General features: G+C 34.1%; 1 protein-coding gene across 1 annotated transcript in view; it reads right to left on the bottom strand.

The window, feature by feature from the left end:
- LOC103603086 (cGMP-inhibited 3',5'-cyclic phosphodiesterase B) overlaps nucleotides 1-27350 on the bottom strand; it is a 74720-nt gene that overhangs the window by 29508 nt on the left and 17862 nt on the right. The window contains exons 5-9 of the mRNA XM_008587564.1: nucleotides 21021-21127; nucleotides 9783-9993; nucleotides 8975-9048; nucleotides 1291-1449; nucleotides 380-510 (exon numbers count right to left, since the gene is read on the bottom strand). Of these exons, the coding sequence (XP_008585786.1) occupies nucleotides 380-510; nucleotides 1291-1449; nucleotides 8975-9048; nucleotides 9783-9993; nucleotides 21021-21127 (682 nt within the window). The remainder of the gene's footprint in view (nucleotides 1-379; nucleotides 511-1290; nucleotides 1450-8974; nucleotides 9049-9782; nucleotides 9994-21020; nucleotides 21128-27350) is intronic.

Here is a 27350-nt window from a genome sequence, read left to right as displayed (position 1 = left end):
CGGAAAAAAAAAAAAAAAAAAAAAAAAAAAAAAAAAAAGAAAAGAAATAGATCACTTTTCAGCCTCAAGATCAAGAAAAAGTAAATCTTTATTACTTCTTTAGCCTAAATTAAATCCCATTAGTATGGGCAAATAAACTACTTTTCATCTATATTTATATACATCTATCTAATTATATAATATACATATAATATATAACAATTTCTTTTACTGAACATATGAATATATTGTGTTTTTCTGAAAAAATAAATAACTCAATGAACAATATCTTTGGTGAACTAGTACCTAAACCAATATTACAAGATATTTAGATTTTACTTTTTATAAAGATTTGAGAAAAAATTATTCATACTAAAAAAGTAGAGATTTGAAAACAAACCTGACTGAGAATCCTTCCTGATTTCTCTCCCATCTTTTCTACAAGTTCAAAAATTTGAAAATTCCAGTTGCTCATCTTTTCTATCAATGAGTCATAATCTTCTATTAAAATCAGGTCCAATAGTGCTTCCTGTTCAATTTATACATATGGGGGAAAAAAACAAAAACTTTACTTTACGTTTTATAAATATTATTAAATCCACACACATCTAAATGAGAACACTTAAAACTGAACATTAAAAAATGGTCAATACTATTTTCTATATACTCTTATCTGTACTTTCTATTTCTTCTCCTTGTATAGTGCTTTCTTCATATAACTATAAACATGTCTTGTGGCCATCAGAAGACTTATTAATCTATATATTTCTTTTATAAATAAAAATATTAATTTTCCAAATCACTACAGAAATGTAAAATACATTATTTTAATTTTAGAAGTTGCAGGTATCAAAGGGTAGGAGAAAGAAATTCATATCCTTATACAGACATTTATTACTAGGATAACTTCCCAAAAGAAATGGATGGGGTTTTCTTTCCAAAAAATTTAAATTTTAAACTTTATGAACAAAAACATTTCTATTATAAGATTATTTTCATTGTGTTTTAGTGACTGTGCACATGTTCTCTGTACTTTAAAATATACAATGAAGAAAATATCAGAATAGAAAATAATAGATCTACTATAAAACTAAACAAGATGTGTTCACTTAAAAATGAATATAGTTTGTTGCTTTAGGATGTTAGGTTTAGAACTAATTATTTGTAACCCTAGCACTATTTTACTTATAGTAACCTCTCAGTAGAAACTTTTAAAATATTACATTAAAAATCTTCTTCTGGGCAAAAATAATGAAACCAATACTAACTAGCATCATATTCCACCTTAACATAATTATATTGAAAGTTTATCTTTTACATTTGGTTGCTGTTCATTCTGTGCCTCTTCTGTTAGGTGATTATCACTTTCCAAAAATAATTTTCTGCAGTCTTTCTTCTCTGTTTCCTCTTTTTGTTGAGTTTCCATAAAACTGAATGATTCTTTTGAGAAAATGGTGTTTTCTTCTTCACCTTTCAAAAAATATATATAGTAATAAGTAGGAATAAAATTTGCCCTATACATACAGTTTCATAAGAAAAAAGGTTATTTGTCAAAAATATTTAGATAAAGTGAACCATAAAGGAGTTCAATCTAAATTACTTAATGATGCCCTTAAGGTGTATTTTGCTGGACTATTTTGTCCAGCTACCTTGTCCTCAGACAACACAGATATTTCACCTAGTAGACTCACCTCACATATCTCCTATACATCAAAGAGGAGAAGAGAGGAAATTCTTCATAAAAGTGAGAAACACAAAAAGTAAGTTCCTATCCAGAACTTTCTTACCAATCTGATATAAACAATTTCTAACATCAGTTTTAGATATAAAAAGTCTAAATTCATAATTATAAATGAATGAGATTAAGCCACTTGTAAAACTTAAACCACAACGTAAATTGTGAGTTATTTCTCTGCCAATGTGATTAATAATATTCGTTTTCTCAAATGATATAGAAAAGGGAAGCAGAATTGGTAGCCAAATAGTATTCATTCACACATTCACATTCGTTCTATTTGTAATACCCTAAATGGGAAACTTTCCCAAAACCCACTGAAAGTAGATTAAATAAATAAGTTGTGGAATAGTCATAGAACTGAACACTGCAGAGCAAAAAGGATGAACTATAACTATATTATGAACATATATAACTATATGGATGATTCTTAAAAATATAATGTTCAGTGAAGGCAGCCAGGCACAAAGGTAGATAGATACTCTGTGACTCTCTTTATGAAAAATTCAAAAGCATATCAAAACTGGTACATATAAGTTCTGAAAGACAAGATCATTTCCTTTGAGGTTTATGGCTGGAAGGGGGCATGAAGGTACATACTGAGGTGCTGATAATATTTTGTTTCTTGATTTGGATGCTAACTGCACAGTATATAGAAATTCATCAAGCTCTAAACTCATGATCTGTGTACATTTCAATATGTAGAGTTTAAAAAAATTTTTTTGAAGTAAAAAGAGTTCTTAATAGCATTCATTTGGAGTTGAGTTTCAGAAGAACTAGGTTCAAATCCTGATTTTTGTATTTAATAATTACAAACTTTCCCCCCTGTAAAATGTGGATAATAACAACTATCTTACTAAATGTTACACATACTAGGTGACAGATAAATGCTAGTCAAATCTGAACCTGACACACTGAAGATACCAAAAAATATAATTGATGATGATCACGAAGTATTATTTACATTTAAGAAATGAAATTTGGAAGATTCAAGTATTCTTGGTACGTTAAGGCAGTAACTATAACGATATTCTAAAAGAGCAGTTAATCTAAAAATTGTTGGCATTTGAAGTATGTTACACGATTTACTTTTTAATGGTCTGAACTCCTAGTAACTATATCTTACACATGATAATAAAACCAGTTGAGATAAATGTACCTACTTCTTTTCCAAAGATGTCCACAAGACTCTTATCCCACACACTTTTCTAATTTATTCATGTCACTCCTCCATTAAGAGAGAGCATTTATTTACTAATTCCCTGGAATCTTAAAAGGCCTCACAACTGCTTTAATTAACATTATATGGCAGAAGTAACACTTTGCCTCTTCTGGGTTGAGCCATTAACTGGACTGGCAGCTTCCACTTTCTCCTCTCTTGGAATCCAGCCAACAAATTAGAAGAAGCCCATGGAAAAGCCATATTTAGATGAACTGGTCAATAGCCAATAGATACATGAGTAATCCATCTTGGGAATTCAGCCCAGTCAGTCCTTCAGTTGACTGTCATCCTGGCCAATATCTGACTGCAAACATATGAAAGTCCTCAAGTGAGAATATCCCAGCTAGGACTAATCAATCAATAAATTGTTATTCTTTTTTAAAAGTTTTAAGTATAATTAGATACCATTGAGTAGTCTTATTTCAGGCTGCTATAACAGGATACCATAACTGAATGGCTTATAAACAACAGATGTTTATTTCTTACAGTTTCAGAGGCCTGGAGTCCATCCAGCATGGTTGAGTTCTCGTGAGGGCCCTCTCCAGCTTGCAGAGTGCCAATTTCTCATAGCATCCTCACATGGCAGAAAAGAGGGCTAGAGAACTTTATGGGGTCCCTTTCATGAGAGAAGCGATCCCATTCTTGAGGGCTCCGCCCTCATGACCTAATGCTCTCCCAAAGGCCCCACCTCCGAATAACATCACATTGGGGGTTAAGATTTCAACATATGAATTTGGGGAAATACAAACATTTAAGCCCATAATCAAAATGTACAACACAACAATTTTAGTAAATTTACAGTTATGCAACCACCATGACAATCCAGTTTCAGAACATTCTCATCACCAGAAAAGTTTCTTCATGACAATTTACATTTAACCCCTATTCTCACCTTAGGCAACATTGTTCTCATTATTGTCTCTATAAATTTGCCTTTTGAGAATTTCATATAAAAGTAATTATATAATATATAATGTTTTGAGCCTTGCTTCTTTCACTTAGAATAATGTTCTGAAGTTCATCCATGTTGTATGTTTCAGAAGTTCATTCCTTTATTTATTTTTTTTTTTGGTCTTTTTCGTGACCGGGAAGGTTTTCGCAACCCTTGGTGTGGTGTCACCCGCACCGCGCTCAGCCAGTGAGCGCACCAGCCATTCCTATATAGGATCCGAACCTGCGGCGAGCGTCGCTGCGCTCCCAGCGCCGCACTCTCCCAAGTGCACCACGGGGTCGGCCCAGAAGTTCATTCTTTTAATTGCTAAAGAGAATTCCATTGTTATGGATATACCACATGATGTTTATCCATTCACTAGTTGATGTCCCAGTTTGCACTATCATAAATAATGATGTTATAAGCATTCACAAACCTGTCTGTGAATGCTCATGTTTTCTATTGAGTAGATTCTTAGCTGTGGTATCACTATGTTATATGGTAAATTTATGTGTAACTTTCTAAAGCTGTCAAAATGTTTTCCAAAGTGGTTACAACATTTTACATTCACATCTGCAGTGCACAAGGGTCCCGATTTCTCTGTGTCATTGCCAGCACTTGGTATCGACTGCCCTTTTAAATTATAGCTATTCTAACAAGTATAGTGCTACTTCATTGTAGTATTAATTTGTGTTTCCCTAATGATTGATGATGTTTATCATCTTTTCATTACCTATTCATTTATCTCCACCAAATGACTTTCACCAAAATCTTTTGTCCATTTTTTAAGAGTAGTTTGATTTATTATTATTGAATTGTAAGAGTTCTTTATATATCATGGGTACAAATCCTTATTTAAGCACATAATTTATAAATATTTTCTCTCAATCTGTGCTTTATCTTTTCACTTTCTTATTGGTGTCTTTTGAAATGCAATACTTTTAAATTTTGCTGAAACCCAATTTGTCAATTTTTTTCTCTAATAGATTGTGTTTTGGGTATTGTATCTAAGAATGCTTTACTCAACCCAAGATCACAAAAATTCTGTCCTATATTTTCTTTTAGAAGTTTCATGGTTTTAGTTTTTATACTTAGGTCTATGATTGATTTTTTAATTAATATTTTAATCCCAAAGTAATACCTATGAAATAATCAGCAATATTCTACTTTACATTCACTCTTCTCCTTCTATCCTGTTTTTAAAAATTGTGTTTTATATACATATATATATATATTTTTTTACTGAAATATAATTGAGTATACATATTTGTGGGGTACAGTATTGAATATCAACACCTGTGTACAGTCTGTGATGATATGATAGATTTTGAGTTACTTTTTGTATATTTGGTGAGGCAAAGATCCAAGTTCTTTTTCTGGTAAGTGGATATCTAATCATCCTGGTTCCATTTGTTGAAATAACTATCCTTTCCCTTTTGAATTATATTGGCTTCTTTGTTGAAAATCAATTGACTATAAATATAAAAATTTCCTTTTGGACTCTCAGTTCTCTTCTATTAATTGGCACAGGCTCATCCTTGTGCCAATACCACAGTATCTTAATTATACTGACTTTATAAAATCAAGCAGTCTAAGTCTTCCAACTTTGTTGTATTTTTTTCAAATCTATTTTGGCTATTATAGATCATCTGTATTTCCACAACAATTTTAACACTGACTTGTCAATTTCTATCCAAAAAAAAAAGCCTGCTGGAATTTAATAAGAACTGCACTGAATCTATAGATCAATTTGGCAGAATTGTCATGTTGACAATACTGAGTCTTCCAATCTATTACTACAAAATGCCTCTCAGTTTATTTATAGTTTCTCTAATTTTCCTAAATGATGTTTTATAGTTTTCAGTGTATATCTTACACTTCTTTTGTTAAGTTTATCCTAACAACTTTATCCTTTTTGACACTATTGTGAATAGAAACATTTTCTTAATTTCAATTTATGATAGTTCATTACTCGTATATACAAAGATGAGGATACTTCAAAAAGCTTGCAGAAAAATAGCATTAAAGATAATATGAATCTTTCCACAAACTTTTTGAAGTACTCTCATACAATTAATTTTTGTATACTGGTCTTGTGTCTTGTGATTTTGTTGAATTTGTTTATTGGTTCTAGTAGTTTGTGTGTTTGTGTAATGTGTGTTCTTTGGGATTTTCTACATAAAGGACTATATGTGGGTACTTCAAAAAGCTCATGGAAAATAGAATTAAAAGATAATATGAATCTTTCCATGAACTTTTGAAGTACACTCACATGATCTGCGAATAGGGACAGTTTTATTGCTCCCTTTAAATTCTGGGTGGATTTTTTTTTTATTTCTAATTTCCCTGGCTAGACTTTCTAGTACAACATTGAATAGAAGTGCAGATGGCAAAAATCCTTATCTTATTCTTGATCTTAGGGTGAAAACATCAGTTTTTCTCATTATGAATGATGTTTTAGCTGTGTGTTTTTCAAAGATACCTTTTATCAGGTTGAGGAACTTCTTTGCTATTACTAGTTTGAGTGTTTTTATCATAAGAAAGTACTGGATTTTTTCAAATGCTTTTTCTGCATCCATTGAAATTGCCATGTGGGTTTTTTCACTTTATTCTATTATTATGTTGTATTACATTGATTGATTTCCAAATGTTCAGCCACCCTTGCATTCCTGAGATAAATACTACTTCGTCGTGGTGTTACTTTTTGATATTGCTGGATTTCAGTTTACTAGTATTTTGTTAAGATTTTTGTGTGTCTCTCTCTCTCTCTCTCCCCTTGCATTCCTGAGATAAATACTACTTCGTCGTGGTGTTACTTTTTGATATTGCTGGATTCAGTTTACTAGTATTTTGTTAAGATTTTTGTGTGTGTCTCTCTCTCTCTCTCTCTCTCTCTATATATATATATACATACATGGGATACTGGTCTGTAGTTTTCTTTCCTTGTGATGCCTTTGTCTGGTTAAATAGTGTCAGGGTGATTCTGGTCCCATATAATGAGTTGGGAAATTTTCTCTCCTATTTTTTGAAAAAGTATGTGAAGGACTGGTTTTTGTTTGTTTGTTTCTTTAAACAACCCTTTAAAGTATAAAAAACAAGAAACTATTGAATTGCACACCTTAAAAGGGTAAATTTTATGGGATGTAAAGGGACTAATATAAGTCTATAATCCTTGGAAGAGACTATCTATTTCTGGTTTACCTTTTTCCCTAGGGTGTAGCATTTCAGTTTACCAGGTGGTCCCTACCATGGCAAGCCTTCAGCTCCAATCTCTGTCTCCCTAGTCCCATGCAGCTACCAAAAGGACTGCTTATTCTATCAGTTACTGGCCCCTTCAGAATTGGCAAACATCCTTTTGGTAGCCTTATACTCCGAGTTCACTTTCTTAGGACTTCTATTGGCCTCCAGGTCTTGTACTAGTAATTTTTTTTTTTTTTTTTTTGGACCGGTAAGGGGATCACAACCCTCGGCACAGTGTGGTCCACACCATGCTCAGCCAGCGAGCTCACCGGACATCCCTATATAGGATCTGAACCTGCAGCCTTGGCGCTACCAGCCCCACACTCTCCCAAGTGAGCCACGGGGCGAGCCCTTGTACTAGTAATTTTGAGGAGTTTGACAGTTCTTCAATGACCTCAAGTAGATTTTTTTTTAAAAAGTAGTTTGTCCAGCTTTTCTAGATGCTGTCAGGGGAAATGTTGGCATGAGTTACCTAGTAAACTATTACTGGTAGTTTGAGTCATCAATTTTTTTAAAGTTGTAAAACAACTATAATTATAATATTTCTTGCTTGAGGATATAAGATATTTCAGAATGATATAATTAATCAAATTTTTTTTTCCCCTTTTTGTCTTTTTTCGTGTCCAGCAACGGATCGCAACCCTCAGTGTCGCGCCCATACCGGACCGGGACCGGCAACGGGATCACAACCCTCGGTGTTACTCCCACACCTCGCTCAGCCAGTGAGCGGGAACCGGTCTGTACGTGGGATCCGAACCCTCGGCGGGAGCGCCACCACACTCCCAAGCGGCGCACTGTAGCAGCGCGCCACCGGGCCGGCCCCATAATTAATCAAATTTTAAAACAACTCCTCTCTATGCCATAAAAAATTTATGCAAACCCTTTTCGGCTTAGATTGTACAGTATAAATTTCAATGTTAATATAAATAATTTCACTATTTATGAACCCTAGGCATAACTTAAGAAGACTACATTCATTTGTACAGCACATTTTTTACTCTTCAAAATACTTTCACCATCTATTATTATAATTTGTTCTTAATAATTCCTCTGGGAAGTAGATAAAAACATTATCTTTTTAAAAATTTTTTATTAGTTTTATTTATACATATTTATGGGGTACAGAGTTGACTATCGGTATTTATGTACAGTATGTGATGATCAAATCAATATTATTAGCATGTTCATCATTACAAATCACAATTATTTTTTGTGTCCCTTACCCAGTTACTATCTATACCCCCGTCCCCTCCCCTTTTCCCACCTCTAGTAACTATAGGTCTGTTCTCTCCTTCTGAAAGATCAACACTTTCTTATGATCTTTCTTTCTTTCTTTGTTTCTTAGCTCCCACTTATGAGTGAGGACATGTGGTATTTCTCTTTCTGTGGCTGGCTTATTTTACTTAACATAATTTTCTCCAAGCTCATCCATGTTGCTGCAAATGGCAGAATTTCTTTGTTTTTTATGGCTGAATAGTATTCCATTGTATGTATATACCATATTTTCTTTATCCAGTCATCCGTCGATGGCCATTTAGGATGGTTCCAACTCTTTGCTATTGTAAATAGAGCTGCAATGAATATGTGAGTGCAGGTATCCCTTCAACATGATGATTACCATTCCTTTAGGTATATACCCAGAAGTGGGATTGCTGGATCATATGGTAGTTCTATCTGTCGTTGTTTGAGAAACCTCCATACTTTTTCCATAATCGCTGTACCAATTTACAGTCCCACAGTGTAGAAGAGTTCCCTTTTCTCCACATCCTTGCCAGCATTTGTTATTAAACCCTCTCATTTATCCATTCTAAAAACACTGTAAGAAATCGCTCTTAAACTCAAACACATATGACTTGTGCACTCTCACCTGGTTTTCCACTATGGCAGTCTGCACCATCCAAATCAGATGTTGAAATATATTTCAGTATTTGATGTCCACAGCTTGTAGAATAAAGTAGATAAAAATATATGATAAATGAGGTAAATTTTTTTTACCTAAACATAATTTGATGATCTATTGAATATTTAACCAAGATCCCAACTGCAACACATCCTAATATTCCAATCTATAATCTTAAAAGGCTTTATCCTAGAAAGCATCTGTGTGTCCCTGAAAGAAATAACGTATTTTGACGGGGCTGGCCAGTTAGCTCAGTTGGTTAGAGCACCATCTTGTAACATGAAGGTCAAGGGTTCAGATCCCTGTACTGGCCAGCTGCCGGAAAAAAAGGAAATAGCATATTTTGCGTTGTACTCCATGAATATTCATAACCAATAAAAACAAAACAAAAATTTTTTTAAAAAAAGAAAATCAACATTGGGGTCTGAGGTAAACACTTACTACTATCAAAGCAGGAATGAGATTAAACACCATATATACTGGGTATTATGAATAGGCAGTAAAGTAGTGTATACTAAAATAATTCTCTCTATATTCACTGATATGTTATAATGGGAAGAATACCATTATTTCCCCTCACGTGGAAATGATTTAATTAGAAAATTAATAATAGCACTGAAATGAGAAAATATTTATAATAAAAACTACTAGATAAATAAAGAGAATACAGTGTTCATCTATCATCTAGTTAAAATACAGAACTAGAAAACTGGTAATACTTTATTAAAACAATCTACATTTTGAGTAAGAAATAATAAGCACTTGGGAAACTTACCTGTTACACAGATTGCTATCAGAATTTCTAAGTTGCTGATAAAAATCTGGTGTATTGGGTACATTGCCCAGAGATCTATGTAAAATAACACTTGGCTTAGTAAGAAAATCAGTAGTATCAGGAAATTCTATGGTTGACTGATTACTTAGAGAGCCAGCAGTCACTGGTCCATGGCTAGGAGAATTCACAGGATTCAGGATGGGGAAAGCACCTTAAAAAATTAAAAGAAAGGAGACAGGTAAATATAAATGTCTACGTGTTTATTGTATATGTTTGTGTATTTAAGAGCATCTTTCTTCCTTAAAGAAAGCAAAGTATTTACAATTAAATGATAAATTTCTACATGGGGCTTCAAGACATTCTAGAATTTAAGCAATGTTTATCATATTTGTCATCATCAATGACAGCTGAGTAAACATCCTCTGGCAAAATAGTACACAACAGCTAAATATAAAGAGTATGAATAGAATGTATACACTATGTGGCACAAATTTTCCTTATTCATATTGGTCTTTCCGTTTCACATTTTGTGTTCCTACCATCTTGATTATCCACATAAGCAAAGCATCCTACCAAATTTTATTGAATTTTTTCCAATTCAGTAAAATTTAATTTTATTAAAGAACAAAAGTTCTTAATAGCATTAAGCAAGTTGAGGATATGATCAATTTATATGCTAACACAACGGAAGATCCCTTTAAAAAATACATTCAAACATTTACAGCTTATTCATTCATTCAGCAAATATTTGAGAGCCTACTATAGCAATATAGAAATAGAAAATGTGCTGGGTTTCACAATGGAGAAAAAGATACCATCCCTGCAACTCAATAAATCGGGAGTATAATGGAGAATATACTCTATACGCCATTATTATTTTTTTTAAGTGCTAAGTGCTAAAATAAGAAAAAAACAGAGCTTCAGGAACACACAGTATGAGTCTCTGATCCTGTTGATTTTTTCCAAAAATCTTTGCTGAGTGCTTTGAACTAAGGCAGTCTGGATATACCTGGAGAAAGGTAGGCAGATTTAAAATTTTATTTGGAAATAAAGATCCAAGTAAAGTATGATTCAGAGAGGAAAGCTCTGTTACTGTTAATTACTGTTATTTACAGTATTTAAGGACCAACAACATTTTAAGGCCTTTCTGGATGTGTGTGATGGTATCAATTTTGCTAGGCTATGGTACCCAGTTGTTTAGTCAAGTTGTTTAGTCAAACACTAGTCTAGATGTTGCTGTGAAGATATTTTTTAGATGTGAATAACATTCAAAGTTGTAGACTTTTAGTAAAGCTGATTAATTTGTATTATGTGGGTGGGTCTCATCCAATTAGTTGAAGAGAAAAGACTGAGGTCTCCCCAAGAGGAAGAAATTTTGCCTCCAGACTGCCTTCAGATTCAAGACTGAAACATCAACTTCAGCTGGAATTTCTAGCCTGCCAGCCTGACCTAAAAATTTCAGATTTTCTAGCCCTCACAATTGTGTGTCAATCCCTTATATACTCACTCTATATATCTATATGTCTATATACCTACAGACATATATGTATATACCTATAGAACATATAGATATTCTTTACCTTTTGCCAATTTGATAAGTAGAGGACATTGTACTTTCACATCTTTATTTCTTGATTACTAACGAAGTTAAGCACCTTTCATGTTTGTATGCCACTTGTAGTCTCTTCTGAAGTGCTCGTACAAGACTTCTGCTCATTTTTCTATTAGGTTGTTGTGACAGATAGACTATAAGGAAGTCCCATTAATCCCTGCCTCCTAGTGTTCATGTCTTGTATAATCCCTTCATGCTGAGTGTGGGTAAGTCTGCTTTGCTTATCAACAGAAGAATGATGGGAAGTCACTCCCATAATTATGTTAGGTTATGGTCACTATCTTGCTAGCAGACTAACTCTAGAGATTCTCCTTCCTGGCTTCATGAAGTAATCAGCCATATTGAGGAAGAACATGTGATAAGGAACTGTGGGCAGCCTCTAGATGTTGAGGGTGGACTCCAGCCAATAGCCATCAAAAAGCCAGAATCAAAGAAAATGAATTCTGATAACAACCTGAATGAGCTTGGAAGCTGATTCATACCTAGTTGATCCTCCAGATAAGAACACGGCTGAGCCAACACCTTGATTACAGCCTTATGACATCACAGGCTGAGGACTCAGCTAAGCTCTCTGTGGACTCATGATGCACAGAAACTGCTATATTTGTGGTAATTTGATGTGCAGCAACAGAAAGTTAATACAGTTGTCTATAATTCCTCCAATGACTTACAATTCTTTATATAGCTGAATTCTAGTTCTTTATCAGATTTTATATTTTCTTTTCAGTTCTTTATATATGATTTTTTGATAAAGAGAAATTGTTAATTTTTAGTAGTCAAATTTATTCATGTAATCCCATATGGTGAATATTTTTGTGTCTGATTATGGAAATCTTTCCCCAGTCTAAAGTCAAGAAGTATAAAAGTACTGCATGTTTTTCATTAGATTTATCTCTAGCAATCAATAGATGGCTTTTCATGTTGCTGTAAGTGGTGTTTTTTATTTTGTTTTATTTTATTTATTTATTTAGGCAGCTGGCTGGTACAGGGGTCAAACCCTGGACCTTAGTGTTATCAGAGCTATGCTCTAACCAACTTAGCTAACCAGTCAACTCTTATAAATGGTGTTGGCTTTCATTTTCCAATTATTTCATTTTCCAATAGTAGAGAGTAATACACTTAATTATTATGTATCCAGCAACCTTGCAAAATGTTTTTATTACTCATTTTACTATATTTTTATTCATGTAGATTTTCTATTTATACAAAAAGGTAATCTACTGATAAAGGGTTTACATCTTCCTTTCCAATATTTATTCCTTTTTATTTCTTTATCTTTTCTTAATTCACTGTCTAAAAATTCCAGGAAAATGTTGGAAACAAGTGTTGATATTGGACATCTTTATTATGTTTTTAAAGTCAGGAAAAAAGCACTCAACATTTCATCATTAGGCATTATGTTTGCAATACATTCTTGGTAGATACTGTTTATCAGACTAAGGATGTTCCCTCTATTCCCAATTTACTTAAATTTTTAAATTACAAGTAATTATCAAATTTACCAAATAAACCTACATCAAATGCTTTCTTTGCGTCAACTAAGATTACCATATGATTATTCTCCTTTATTCTATTAATGCTGTGTTAAATGTTAAACACACTTTACATTCCTGGAATACTCCCTGAAATGGTCATGATGTATTACCATTTTAAACAAGAGAACTTCAAAAAATTTGTGGAAAGTAGAATTAAAAGATATTATGAATCTTTCCATGAACTTTTGGAAGTACCCATGTATACTGCTCAATTCCATTTGCGGCTTTTTTATTTAGGGCTTTTGTATCTCTATTCACATGAGATGTTGGCCTCTAATTTTCTTGTAATGTCCTTGTCAGATTCTGGTATCAGGGTTATACTAGTCTCATAAAAAAAATGGTGTTTTCTCTTTCTCTTTCATTGAAAAAGTTGTATAAAATTGGTTGTGGTAGGCAGAAAAATGGTCCCTAAAAATATCCATATCCTAAACCACAGAACCTATGAATAGGTTACATGGCAAAGAGATATTTAGGTTGCAAATGGACCTAAAGGTTGCTAATCAGTTAATGCTGAGATGGGCAGATTATTCTGGATTATCCAGGTGTACCCAATGAATCACAAGGGTCCTTATAAGTGGAAGAGAGAGGCAGAAGAAAGAACCAAAGACACAGCAACATAAGGACTCTGACTGACATTGTTGGCCTTGAAGATAGAATAATAGGGCTATGGGCCAAGGAATGCAGGGAAACTTTAGAAAGGCCTCTAGAAGCTGGAAAATACAAAGGAAATGGATTCTTCTGTAGAGCCTACAGGAAAAACAGCCCTGCTGACACCTTGCTTTTAGCCCAGTGAGAAAAATTTCAGACTTCTACCCTCCAGAACTATAAGATAATAAATTTGTGTAGTTTTAAAGTCACTAAGTTTGTGGTAATTTGATACAGCAGTGTCTTAGTCCATTTGGGCTGCTATAACCGAATACCATAGAATGGGTAGCTTATAAATAACAGAAATTTATTTCTCACAATTTTAGAGGCTGGTATGTCACAGATCAAGATTCCAGCATATCTGATGTCTGTAGAAGGCTCAGTCTCTGCTTCAGAGATGGTGCCTTCTCATTGTGTACTTATGTGGCAGAAGTAGTTAGCTAACTACCTAGACCTCTTTCAAAAGGGCACTAATCCCCATTCATGAGGGCTCTGCTGTCATGACCAAATTACCTCCTAAAGGCCCCATCTCTAAATACTGTTGTATTGGGGATTAGGTTCCAACATATGAAACCTATGGGGAGGACACAAACATTAAAACCATAGTAACCACTAATAAACTTTCAATGGATATGTCTATTGTAGACACTTCATAAAAATGTACTCATACACTTTGTGGTTTTTTTGTTCCTGGCTTATTTCACTTAGCATAATGTTTTCAAGGTTCATTCATGTTGTAGTATGTATCACTACCTCATTCTATTATAGTGATGAATAATATTCCATTGTATAGGTAAAACACATTTTGTTTATCTATTCATTATTTGGTAGTAATTTAGGTTGTTTCTACTTTCTGGCTATCATGAATAATACTGCTGTGAACATTTATGCACAAGTTTTCGTGTGGACATATGATTTCATTTCACTTGGGTATATATCTAGGAGTGTAACTGCTGAGTCATATGGTAACTCTGTGTTTAACATTTCAACAAATTGCCAAATTGTATTCCAATGTAGCTATAATATTTTACTTTCCCGCCAGCAATATATGAGTGTTTTAACTTCTGAACATTTTTACCAAAACTTGTTATTGTCTCTCTTTATCATTACAGATATCGTAGTGGGTGTCAAGTGATAGCTCATTGTGGTTTTGGTTTGCATTTCTCTATTGACTAAAAATGCTGAGCATCTTTTCATATAGTTATGGGCCATTTGTCTATCCTTCTTTGGAGAAAATCTATTCAGATCTTTTGTCCATTTTTTAATTGGGTCGTTTGTCTTTTTATTACTGAGTTGTAAGAGTTCTTTATATATTCTGGATACAAGTCTGTTGTCAAATATATGACTTGTCAACATTTCTCACATCCTGTGGATTGTCTTTTCACTTTCTTGGTGATGTCTGTTGAAGTACAAATTGTTTTTAATTTTGATGAATTCCAATTCATCAATATTTTTCATTCACGAACTATGCTTTTGGTGTCACATTTAAAAACACTTTAAACTCAAAGTCACAAATATTTTCTTCTATGTTGTCTTCTATAAGCTTTATGGTTTTAATTTTTTTTAAATAGGATCCATTTTACTTTGTTTGGCTACCAGTTCATAGTTCCAGTACAAGCTGTGAAATGAAAGCCTTTTTCATAATATGCACTATTTTTATTTATTTTTATTGTATATATTTAAGAGATAAAACATGATGTTTTTATATACACATACATAGTGAAATGGTTACTATAGTCAAGCAAATTAACGTATTCATCATCTCATACAGCCAGCTTTTGAGGGGGCGGGGAAGAGCACCTAAAATCTATTCTTATCAAATTTCCAGTAGGCAATAAAATATTATTTAACTATGGTCCTCATGCTGTACCTTAGACCTCTACACTTATTTATCTTACATATCTACAATTATTAATCTTACATATCTACATCTTCCCATTTCCACCCCCTACCCCCCGCCCCCAGCCCTGGGTAACCACCATTCCACTGTTTCTATATAATTCTACTTTCCACTCTGTTTCTATATATTCTACTTACCATTCCATCCTGTTTCTATATATTCTTCCTTTTTTAGATACCACTTACATGAGGGTACTGCAAAAAGTTCAGGGAAAGATTCATATTATCTTCTAATTCAATTTTTCCCTGAACTCTTTGAAGTACCCTTGTAAGTGAGATCATATAGTATTTTCTTTTTATGCCTGGCTTATTTCTCTGAGCGTAATGTCCTCCAGGTTCATCCATGTTGTCACAAATGACAGGATCCGTTACAGCTGAATAGTATTCTATTGTATATATGTACCGCATTTTCTTTATCCCATTCATCCATCAATGGACAATTAGATTGTTTCCATATCTTGGCTACTGTAAATAATGCTACAGTGAACATGGGAGCACAGATGCCTCTAAGAGGTACTAACAATTTCCTTTAGATATATCCAAAATAGGGGTTGCTGGGTCATATGGTAGTTTTATTCTTATTTTTTTGAGGACACTATACTGTTTTCTGTAATGGCTGTACCAATTTACATTCCCAACAGTGTACAAGGGTTGCTTTTCTCCAAACCCTTGACAATACTTGTTATCTCTTATGATTTTAACTTTTACATTTGAGTCTATGATGAATTTTGAGTTAATTTTTGAGTACGATGAGAGGTAGGGTTCCAAATTCATTCTTTTGCATGTCTACATCCACTTGTCCCAGCACCATTTCTTGAAAACACTGTTCATTTCCCATTGAATTATTTTTGCGCCCTTGTTTAGAATCACTTGAACATAAATGTAAAAATTTGTTTCTGGACTCTCAATTCTGTTCCATTGACTTGGAAAATCCTTATGCCTTCACCACACTGTCTTGATTACTGTAGATTGGTAGTTAAGTTTTAAAATTTGGAAGTGTGAATCCTCTAATTTTTTATTAAAGAACTGTGTTAACTATTCTCGGACCCTTACATTTCCATATGAATTTTGGAAACAGATTGGCAATTTCTACAAAGAAGCCAGCTCAAGTTTTGATAAGGATTGTGCTGAATCTAGAACAATCTGGAGAATACTGCCATCTTAACAATATTAATTTAGTCTTCTGTTCCATGAATATGGGATGTCTTTCCATTTATATAGGTCTTCTTTAATTTCTTTCAACAATGATTTATAGTTTTCACTGTAAAGGTATTGTACTGTTTTATTAAATTTATTTCAAAGTATTTTATTCTTTTTTCCCCTTCCCTTTTAACTTTGAAGATATTTTATTCTTATGCTAACTATAAACAGAATTATTTTCATAATTTCAGTTTGGGATTGTTCATTGATAGTGTATAGAAATAAAGCTAATTTTTGTATATCGATCTTATATACTGCTACATTGATAAACTTGTTTATTGGTTGTATAGGTTTTAGTGAATTTCTTAGGATTTTGTATATAAAAATCACGTCATCTACAAATATAGTATTACTTCTTCCTTTCATTCCTTTTTACCTAATTGCTCTGGCTAGAACCTTTAATCCAATATTGAGTAGAAGTGGCAATTACCTCATAATTATTAACATTATTTTGTAAATTTATAATTTCTAATTATTTGTATTCTCTTTGGTGAGACACTATTGTCATATTCCTCTTAAATACTTCAAACATGGTTTCCTCTTTCTGTAAACATATTTATAATAGCAAATTTATAGTCTTTGTCTACTAAGTCTAAAAATCCAAGCCCTTCAGAAAAATTTTTTGTTGGCTACTTTTTTTTTTCATGTCCATAGCAAAACATTTCTTGTTTCTTTGAATGTTTCATAATTTTTTGTTGAACATTTTAGATAAAATATTGTAACAACTATGGTATTAGATCCCTCCTATGACCAAGGTTTATTATGTTGCTGACTTTTTGTTTGTTTTCTTCTTTCCGATTATTTCCTTAGTGACTTTCCTGGACTAATTATCTAGATTCTGTTTTCTTTGTGGTGTGTAGCCACTTACGTCTCTGCTAGATTTTTGTTGTTGTTGTTGTTGTAAGTTCTTGATCTTATTTTTAAGCTTGGCTTCTTAAGAGTCATCCCTGGGTGAGTATAATTTAGAGATTAGCAAACAATTAGTCAGTAGATTTCTTTAAATGTCTTATCTATATGTCTTCTATCTTTTGTCAAGGGAATCTGTGTGAAAAGACACATGTTCAAACTTCAGGTGGCTTATAAGACAGCCTTAGCTTTCACTTTCTGCTTGTGCAGGGCCTAAAGGTCAGCCAGAGATGAGTGACTTTGAGCCTTCTCCTTTCCCAGATCCTTCTTGGGCATGAGTTCAGCCTTGTACATGTGTGCAGACTATTAGATTCCAGGAACATGTCAGTGCTTTCCAAAGTTCCCTATGGTCATCTAGTTAGGATTTTCCTTAAATTCTCAGTCAATGCTTATTTGCCACAACTGAAATCACAGCCTGAGACAGTCACAAAGTTGTCAGCAGACTGCTATCATCTTGGCAATGCCTGGGAGTAGGATTTTTTTTAATTTTTGTTTTGTGTTGGTGAGCTGAGCTATGATCAAATCAAATAGCCACAATACCTGGAGAATAAGAAATTTTCCAGGGAGATGTAAGTTTGGACAAAATATTTACTGAGCTCTAGGAATGATGCTTTTAATGGGGTTCCAAGAGAGGTCAGACCTATCCAAATGGCTGCAAAGCTGTTGGCTTTTGACTACTGTACCACCGAGCTGGAAAAAGAGGGCGAGACAGTGATGCACCAAATTAAAACGTCACAGAATCCTCTGTCTTACCAAGGTTCAGTAGTTCTCTTGGATAGATGACCTCTAGCTCTTCTGGCTTTTGTTAAGTTCCAGACTTCTGAAACTGTTTTGCAACTATTTTTGTTGTTTTAGTACGAGAGTGAGATCCTCCCTTTGCCATTCCAGAAGTTGATCTCTTTATATTATTTTAATCCTTTGAAACTCATTGAGATTTGCTTTACAGTCAAGCGAACAGTCTGTTGTGATAAATATTTTGTGTTCTTAGAAAAATAAGTACCCTATGATGGCTAGGTGTAGTGTTTTATAGTCAGTTAAATCAAGTCAGTTAATCATGTTCAAGTCTCCCATATATCTATACTATTTTGGTCTACTTATTCTACTAGTTAATGAGAGTTAAAGCCTCCAAATATGAATATTGATTTGTCTGTTTCAACCTTTAATTCTATCAATTTTTAGTTCATGTATTTACTGCTATGAGATCAGATCTATCTGTGTCCTTATATTTAGAGTACGCCTCACGTAAAGAGCTTATAGTTGAGTCTTGTATTTTTAATTCAGTCTGACAATATTTGTTTTTTAATTGGAGTGTACAGTCCAATTTTTTGTTGAAAACTGGACATTTTAGATAATATATTGTAACAACTCTGCTCGGATCTTTTCCTCTGACCCCCGGGTGTATGTTTAATGTAATACAGTGTTTTTAATCCACAATCTTGCTATTCACTTTTTATTCATTCCTTCTGTTTTTGTTTCTTATTTTTCTTTCCTTGGATTCTTTTGAATTATTCAAATTTTTTTAAAATCACATCATTTTACCTCCCATATTAGCTTTCTAGTTATATCTTTTTCTTGTTTTTCTTTTTTAAATTTTTAAATTTTTAAAAATTTTTTGGCAGCAGGCTGGTATACGGATCGAACTCTGGACCTTGGTATTATCAGCACCACACTCTAATCAACTGAGCTAACAAGTCAGCCCTTATTATATGTTTTCCTATTCTTTTAATTGTCCCCTGGATATTATAATGTGTATTTTTGAAATATTAGTATCTCTTAAATTAGGACTTTTGACTACTTTCAATGATTGCTAGTTCCTTACAAAAACTTTAAGTCTATTTACCCCGCCCCCACTCTTTATGCTATTATTACCATATATGTCACTTCTACGTATATTAAAAATGCTACAAAGGAAGCTATTATTGTTGTCTTTACTCATGAATATTTCCTTATACTCACCCATCTATTTAGCCTTACCAGTGCTTTTTATTTGTTCCTGCAGTTCCATGCTTCAATCTGGGTCATTTTCCTCCTATCTAAGGAAATTCCTTTGCTGAATCTTAGTAGCACAAGTCTGCTAGCAACAAATGCTTTCAGCTTATGTTTGTACAAAACAAAGTTTCATTTTTTTCTAACTTCTTATCTGACTTGGTGAAAAGATCTTCCCCAGCTTTACTGAGATATAATTGACAAATAAAAATTCTATATATTCAAGACATGATTTAATTTATGTATATACACTGACATGGTTACCATTATCAAATCAATTAACATATCCATCACCACACTTAGTTACTATTGGGGGGGGGGGCACTTTGAAAAAAAGTTTTTATTTCACTTTAATTTTTTAAGGATTTCATTGGATAAAGAATTCTATGTTAGCAATTTTGTTCTTCCAACACTTTAAGTCTGCCATTCCATTGCCTTTAGCTTACATAGTGGTTATTGAAAAGTCATTGTCAGTATTATGGTTGCTCCTTAGAAAATAACCCTTTTCTGGTTGCATTTGAAATTTTTTCTGATATACTTAGCTGTGATTTTCTCTGTATTTATCCTCCTTGGGGTTCACTAAGCTTTATAAATTTATTGGTTGCATTCTTTTAATAGCTTTGGAAAATTATTCTTTTCTACCTATTATCTCCTTTCCATTTGAGACTTCATTCACACATATATTAGAACTTTTGACTCTGTCCCTTAAGTCTCTTACATTTTGTGTTCCAGTTCTCTGTTTAAAGTTTACATACATTTTTCCCATCTTGCCTTCTATTTCTTTTAAAACATTGTTATTTTTAAAGACTGTTAAATCCATTATCAATATCATATGTAGATCTCCTTCTAGTGCCTGCTTTTCTTGATTATCAATATTTTCCTGTCTTTTCACATGTTTTACTTTGTAATGTGTATAAAATTGTGACTGTATATGCCATTGCACCTGTCTGATATCAGCCATAATGTATTTTAAAAGCAGAATATCAGTACTGCTCTGCTATGTATGTTGTATTTGTAGAATATCTTTCATCCAAGAAGTTTTGAAGCATTCCATAGTCTTTTAATTTAAAGAAAATTCCCATTAGAATGACTTGCCTGGATTAATTGAGGTTTTTCCTATTTCTTCACAATTACTATTGCACAAAAGAAATATCCTTTCCTGAAGATTTTCCCTGTTCTGGATCTGCAACTATTCAGATTAGTAAAATAGTTTTGTATTTTATTTCCAAATCCCTAGTGCCTAACAAAGTGCCTAGTACAGAGATATTAAAAAAAAAGCTTATTGGATAAATTAGCATATGGTCAGCTAGTATCCAATCCAAATTGTTTAGTCATGTTAACTTCCAACACATAAAATGGTATTCAAAATTAGCTATAAATGTGTAATGAAATCAATTTATGCTACCATATACTTTGAGAACTCCCATATTTAAATCATAAAGAATGATTTCTTACCAGCTCTTCTCAGACCTACATGGTGAGTCACTGACGCAGAAGATGACCTTTGCTTCGGGATTGTCAGTAGACTTGAACTAAAAGGCCCATTTAGATAGTTTCCTTGACTAAAAGGGAAAGATAACAGGTTAAGAATCTTAAAACCATGAAAAATGTCCTTTTTCCTTCATGGTCTTCAATCATATTAGCAAATATCTGCTTACACATTCAAAATTTAGACCTTTATATAGTGCCTAAGGCCTAATGCAGGAGTCAGCAAACATTTTTGGAAAGTAGCAGATAGTAAATACTTTTGACTTTGCAGGCCATAAGGTCTCTGTTACAACTACATCAAATCTGCCACAAAAGCATCCATAAACAACGATAAATGAATTGGTATGGCTGTATTTCAATATAATTTTATTTACAAAAAGAGGTTATGGACTGGATTAGGTCCACATGCTGTAGTTTGCTGACTCCTGGCCTAAAGCAGGTTATTATTATCTCCTGGAAACCTTCTTAAAATATAGATTGCTGGTCCCATCCCCAGGAATTCTGATTCAGTAAGGTCTGGTGTAGAGCCAGAAAATCTGCATTTCTAACAAGTTCATAGATGATGCTCATATTGCTGGTCCAGTAACCTCAGTGAGAACCACTGGCCTAAAGTATAGTCTTTCATTATTTTCTGTTTCCTCTCTCACAGATATTGATTGCCATTAACCCAGTCATTTCCTATATCTGAAATATTACTATAGGTTGTAAGGCTTTTGCAAAGAAATTAAATATAGGTAGGCAATCATAGTACACCAGTGTAATAAATAAAATATAGTATTGTATCTATTGCAAATTAAATGAGGTAATATATGTGAAAGCTTTTGGCCCAATGCCACGCATATTTGAAACACACCATAAATGTTACCTTCCTTTCTTTAGATATTCACTGGCCTGTTTTCTATTAGTCAACTCTGATGTGGGCATTTTGCCGCAGGTTCAAGGACAAATCTAGATTCTCTACCTAGTTTCATTCCACTTTTATTAGCGTAGGCTATGTTCTCAATAAGGTCTTCCCCAACTACTTCCATCTTTTCTGCACTTTCACACTCGATTTACTTAGGGAAAATTTAGTTTTCTGTGACCTAAGAGGTTTCTGTTCATGTCTCTGTAATAACACTTATCTATACTATATTGTAATTTTACTGCTTACAGATTCTTTTCCCTCACTGATTTGTGAATTCCTTTAGAGGTTACGTGTTACTCATCTCTACATTCACAATGGATATAGCAAAGTTCCTGATAGAGGTGTTTAACAGATGTTTGCAGAATAAATGAACGATAATCTCTTCTTATTGTAAAGTTACTAGAGAACAGATCTTTTCTGCTCTCCAATTTCAAATGAATTGACTTTTTTTCTTTCAGTATCTAACCCCAGTTTCTAAGGCTCCCTTTGGGCCTTTTTTTAGAAATCTACTTTGTTCTATGTCTCCACGGGAGAAAAAAGTCTGTACTACAAAGAGAATTCATGTAAAATCAGTTGGCAACCACTTCATTAAAACTTCTTTATTGATATTAATAATAATTATAATAACAACAAGCACTATTTTGAATATTTATTATGTATCACCCATTGTTTTAGACACTTTACATTCTTCATCTCTTTTAGTCAGTCATCTGAACAACTCTATTGTTATTCTGATTTTATAGACAAGGAAACTGAGGTTTTGAGAGGCTATGTCCCCAAATTCACACAGCTAATACGTGGCAGAGCTAAAATTCCACTTCCAATTTCTCTGACTCTAAAATGTATGCACATTTGCATAACACAATTCTGATTCTATTTTTCTGTCTTTTTCTTCATCTGTAAAGTTAGAGATTTAGGATAAAGAATTTTTAATGTACCTTCTAGCCTTAGATTCTTTAATTTCTTTCCTCTGGTTAGTAGTAATAATAAATTTGTTTACAATATTTTAAAAAGTAGCAATAGGCAAATAATACCAACCAGTAAACTCATCTCCTTACCAGTGCTCAGTCATTCTTTGAATTTGCGTATTCTCTGCCTAAATATGAAGTGGGAAAGACTGGGAAAGAAGAATAACAATACCCCAGGTGATATTCAAAAAGAAAAATCTGTGTATTCTACAAAAGTCCACTCCCTGATTAATATTCAAGACAAAGAGGTCTCTCTTTTCCAGAACAGACCCACAGCACTGCTCCATAGTCTACAACCTTGATCCAGGGTCTTCTAATAATTGAAGTATATCATACATTCATTTAGCTGCTTAGAATTGAGAGGTACAAGTCAAATTATAGGTTCTCAGATCAGTTCAAGAATCTTCTCATTAATTCCTGGCCCAGACCAGATAAATATTTACCTCTACAAAGTTACATAAAGCAATACTGAAGAAAGCACAGGGTAAGACAGGCTAGAAATCCCAATGAATATTAATAATTGGTAGGGAGGTGACTAAAGTCAGATCTGGGAATCAGTCTTCAAAGCCAAATGAACAAATATTATAAGAAATGTCAAAAGTCATGAAATTAAGCCATAGGTTAAGAGTTGATGCTTCTTGTCGGGCCTTAAAAACTAACGCCACCTTAAGTGACATTACAAGTGGTGCCATTAAAGATGTGTGTGTGTATATAGAGAGTCCATGTAAGTGTGTGTGTGTGTGTGTGTGTGTGTGTGTATGAATTTTTGTTATGGCAGAGAAAGAATTGCCTGTATATATACAATACTCAGATGTGGCATTCATGCACAAAACTCAGATCCACTATATCTTTTCAATGAGGAAAACTGTCACTTCTTAATAGTCACTTTTGTTACACCAAGACTTAGTAAAAATTTTGAAATTCACATTTGTGTTTATCTTGGATCAAGCAAAATTCTAGACATAATTTCCCTCCACAGTCACTTCTGCACATCTAAAAGCCAGCGCCTAGAGTTTTTTCATTGCTCTAGTATGACTTCCGTTTCCCATATCTGTCGGGCCTTAAAAACCAACACCACCTTAAGTGACATTACAAGCTGTACCATTATGGGCCCACAAGGGTGTATTAACGTGGCAGCCTAAGACGGCGCCAGGAGGAAGTAGGGTGGGGGTGTCTGCAGGAACCTTGCTTAAGCCCATATTGGCCAAATACGTGCTTCTGCGCTCCTGAAAGGCATTGAGACAGGATACATGCCCTTGACCTTTAAGCTGAATGTTAAAACCTCCCCTCCCTATCTGCCTATAAAAGCAAGTGCTTGTGTGATAATAAACGGAACTGCCTTGACAGAACCCCCACCGCATCTGAGTGTCCTTTAACTGGGCTGGATTGGGGCCGGCGGCTGTGCTCACCTCTCTTCACAGCTCTCTTCCCCCGTCTCCTTCTAAAGGGGACAGGAGGGAAAGAGTAATCCGGGCCGTTCGCTCGCCCACTGAAAGGAACGAGGCTAGGGCTGTTCAGGTCGGCCGGCAGCGGACCCGACAGCTTCTAAAAGTCAGTCCAAACTACCTTAACAAGGTTTGTACCAATTTTGAAGCAGCTGTATAAACTTGATAGCTGTATGATATCTAGACTTACAGAGCCATTCTCTTAAGAAGTTGAGTGGGATGATAGCATTAGTCTTCTTGAATTTCTAGGGTTCAAACAGGGTCTAAGTTTTCTAATGTTAACCTTGGCATAAATCTCTGATAAATTATAAGGAGCAGAATTGAGAAACTGATTTCCAAGTACATTATTTAGGGGACATACTATTGCCAAGCAACAAGTTATCAGATTTGATTCTAGAGCAGTTGTGGAGATGAATGATGGACCACAGAACAGGTTAAAAGCAAATCTCTTTAGTACAGGAGGTACCTATAGTTAAGAGCCAACAGGGTAATCAAATACACATTGCCTATTTTTTTCCCCAGGGAAAGTATGTTCAAAAGGAATGAGCTGTGAGCCCTGAAAATATGCTGTCTTCTCTCAGGGAGAGCTGGGTACCCTCAGCCAGTTAAGAAACAGTAGTTTAGTAGTTCTTCTAACCCTAAGTGCTAATACTGTAACTCAGAGATAGGTAATTCAAGTGACGGCTAACCCAGAAAAGCAATATTCAACCTGTCCTGGAACTTCCTGACCAAAGAAATTTCATCCCACGTCTGAACCTCAAGCAGAAGACAAGATAAAGCATCATAATCCAATAAGGATACCATACCTGCAGGACACTTGTTAAGTAGCCATTTATCATTAAAGGTCCATTTTAATGCAATTCCAAACTTTTCATAGTAATCGAACAGGACTTAGAGGAGGAACAGCTAACACAAGGTAGAAAGTGAAAAGTTCCATAAAATAGTCAAAGAAAAGGTATTATGGAAATTCAGAAGTGAAACAGATTGCTTTTCCTTGGAGAACAAGGAAGGAGGTACAGGTATTGAACCCTCAACCTCGGTGTTATAGCACCACTCTCTAAGCAGCTGAGCTAACTGGCCAGCCAGGATGTTATTCTTAAGAAGTGATATCTGAGCCCAATTAAAGATACACAGAAATGGGGGTTAAAAGATCTATTCTAGTTAAATTCCTTTTTCAATTAAAGAGGTGTTCAGATGTGGACAAATAGAATATCACAGAGTTAAGCTTGGCTGGAATTTCAAGTGAACAGAGGAAGAGGATGTTGGAAATATATTTTGGAGTTGCAAAGGAATGGCCTCCTTAATTAGTAACATCTCAAGTTCTCTAAGAGATGAGAGATGTTCAAGTGGGACTACCTCTTCTTCCTTATGGTTTTCTTACTTCAAGTTATTTTTATCATAGCTATGCATAGTCCTCAAATTTATAGTACTTTACTTTTTTCTCTAGGCGAAGCATGAAGAAAGCAAAATTGAATTCTACACTATTCCTTACCCAAATAAGGAATTACTCTTTAACCAAATATCTTGTTTATATTTCATTTGTTTGTATTTCAATTATTTTGAAATATAATTCAGCTTAATTTTCAAACGGAGTTAAACCAAGGACAAAATTATCAGAAAACTTTAAGAAAGAGTCTAAAACAAGTTACGTGCCTCTTGTTTTCACCTAGAGAACTTCCCAAATCGTTTCTCTATTCTCATTCTTTAAACGACTGTTCATTTCTGTTAGTTCATTTAATTTTTCCAAGTAAGAGTGCATCTTCATCATGAGATAATAATAGGATTTCAAATTCCAGACTAGGCATTTCGGCTCTATACTATAGGCACTGGTAAAGAGTCCAAAAACTTAATGACTAAAAAATTATACAATCAAAGGTTTTTTTGTTTGTTAAGAATATTCATGAGATACAAAGCTAATTGTCCCCCCTCCTGCCCATGATGTGAGGGTCAGATTCGTACTGGGGGCATACCCATTACCAGAAATTACTTTTCTATCTTTTGTCCCCTCCCATTTATCCCCCAACCGCCCTCCCCCCTCCCCTCCACTCCTATTTGTAGCCCTAGGAATGTTCCCTCCCTCTGTTAGACCACAGCACTACTGTGGTCTTTCTTTCCTTCCTTCCTTTCTCTCTTAGCTCCCACATATGAGTGAGCACATGAAGTATTTATCCCTCTGTGCTTTGCTTGTTTCACTCAACATAAACTTCTCCAGCTTCATCCATGTTGTTGCAAATGTGAGTATTTCATTCTTTTTTATGGCAGAGTAGTATTCCGTAGTGTATATATACCACAGTTTCCTTATCCAATCATCCATTGATGGACATTTAGGTTGGTTCCATATCTTGGCTATTGTAAACACAGCTGCAGTAAACATGGGAGTGCAGGTATCTCTTCGACATGATGATTTCCATTACTCTGGATATATACCCAGAAGAGGGATTGCTAGATCATATGGAAGATCTACCTGTAGTTGTTTGAGAAACCTCCATATTGTTTTCCAAAGTGATTGGACTAATTTACAGTCCCACCAACAGTGCAGTAGTGTTCCCTTCTCTCCACACCCGTGCCAGCATTTGTTATTCACCATCTTTTTGATTACAGCCAGTCTAACTGGAGTGAGGTGGTATCTCAATGTGGTTTTAATTTGCATTTCTCTGATGACTAGTGATGTTGAGCATTTTTTCATATATCTGTTGGCCATTTGTATGTCTTCCTTTGAAAAATGTCTATTCAACTCCTTTGCCCATTTTTTAACTGGGTCATTTATTTTTTTACTGTATAATTGCTTGAGTCCTATGTATTTTCTGGATACTAGTCCCTTGTCAGATGGATAGTTAGCAAAAAGTTTTCTCCCACTCTGTAGGTTGTCTTTTCACTCTGTTGATTGTTTCTTTAGCTGTGCAGAAACTTTTTAGTTTTATATAGTCCCACTTGTTTATTTTTTCTTTTGCTGCTTGTGCTTTTGGGCTCATGTTCATAA

Source organism: Galeopterus variegatus, unplaced genomic scaffold, assembly GCF_000696425.1.
Source record: "Galeopterus variegatus unplaced genomic scaffold, G_variegatus-3.0.2 Scaffold4436, whole genome shotgun sequence".
NCBI classification, from domain to species: domain Eukaryota; kingdom Metazoa; phylum Chordata; class Mammalia; order Dermoptera; family Cynocephalidae; genus Galeopterus; species Galeopterus variegatus.
The sequence above is the reverse complement of the archived record's forward strand: the minus strand, read 5'-3'. Positions and strand labels throughout refer to the sequence as shown.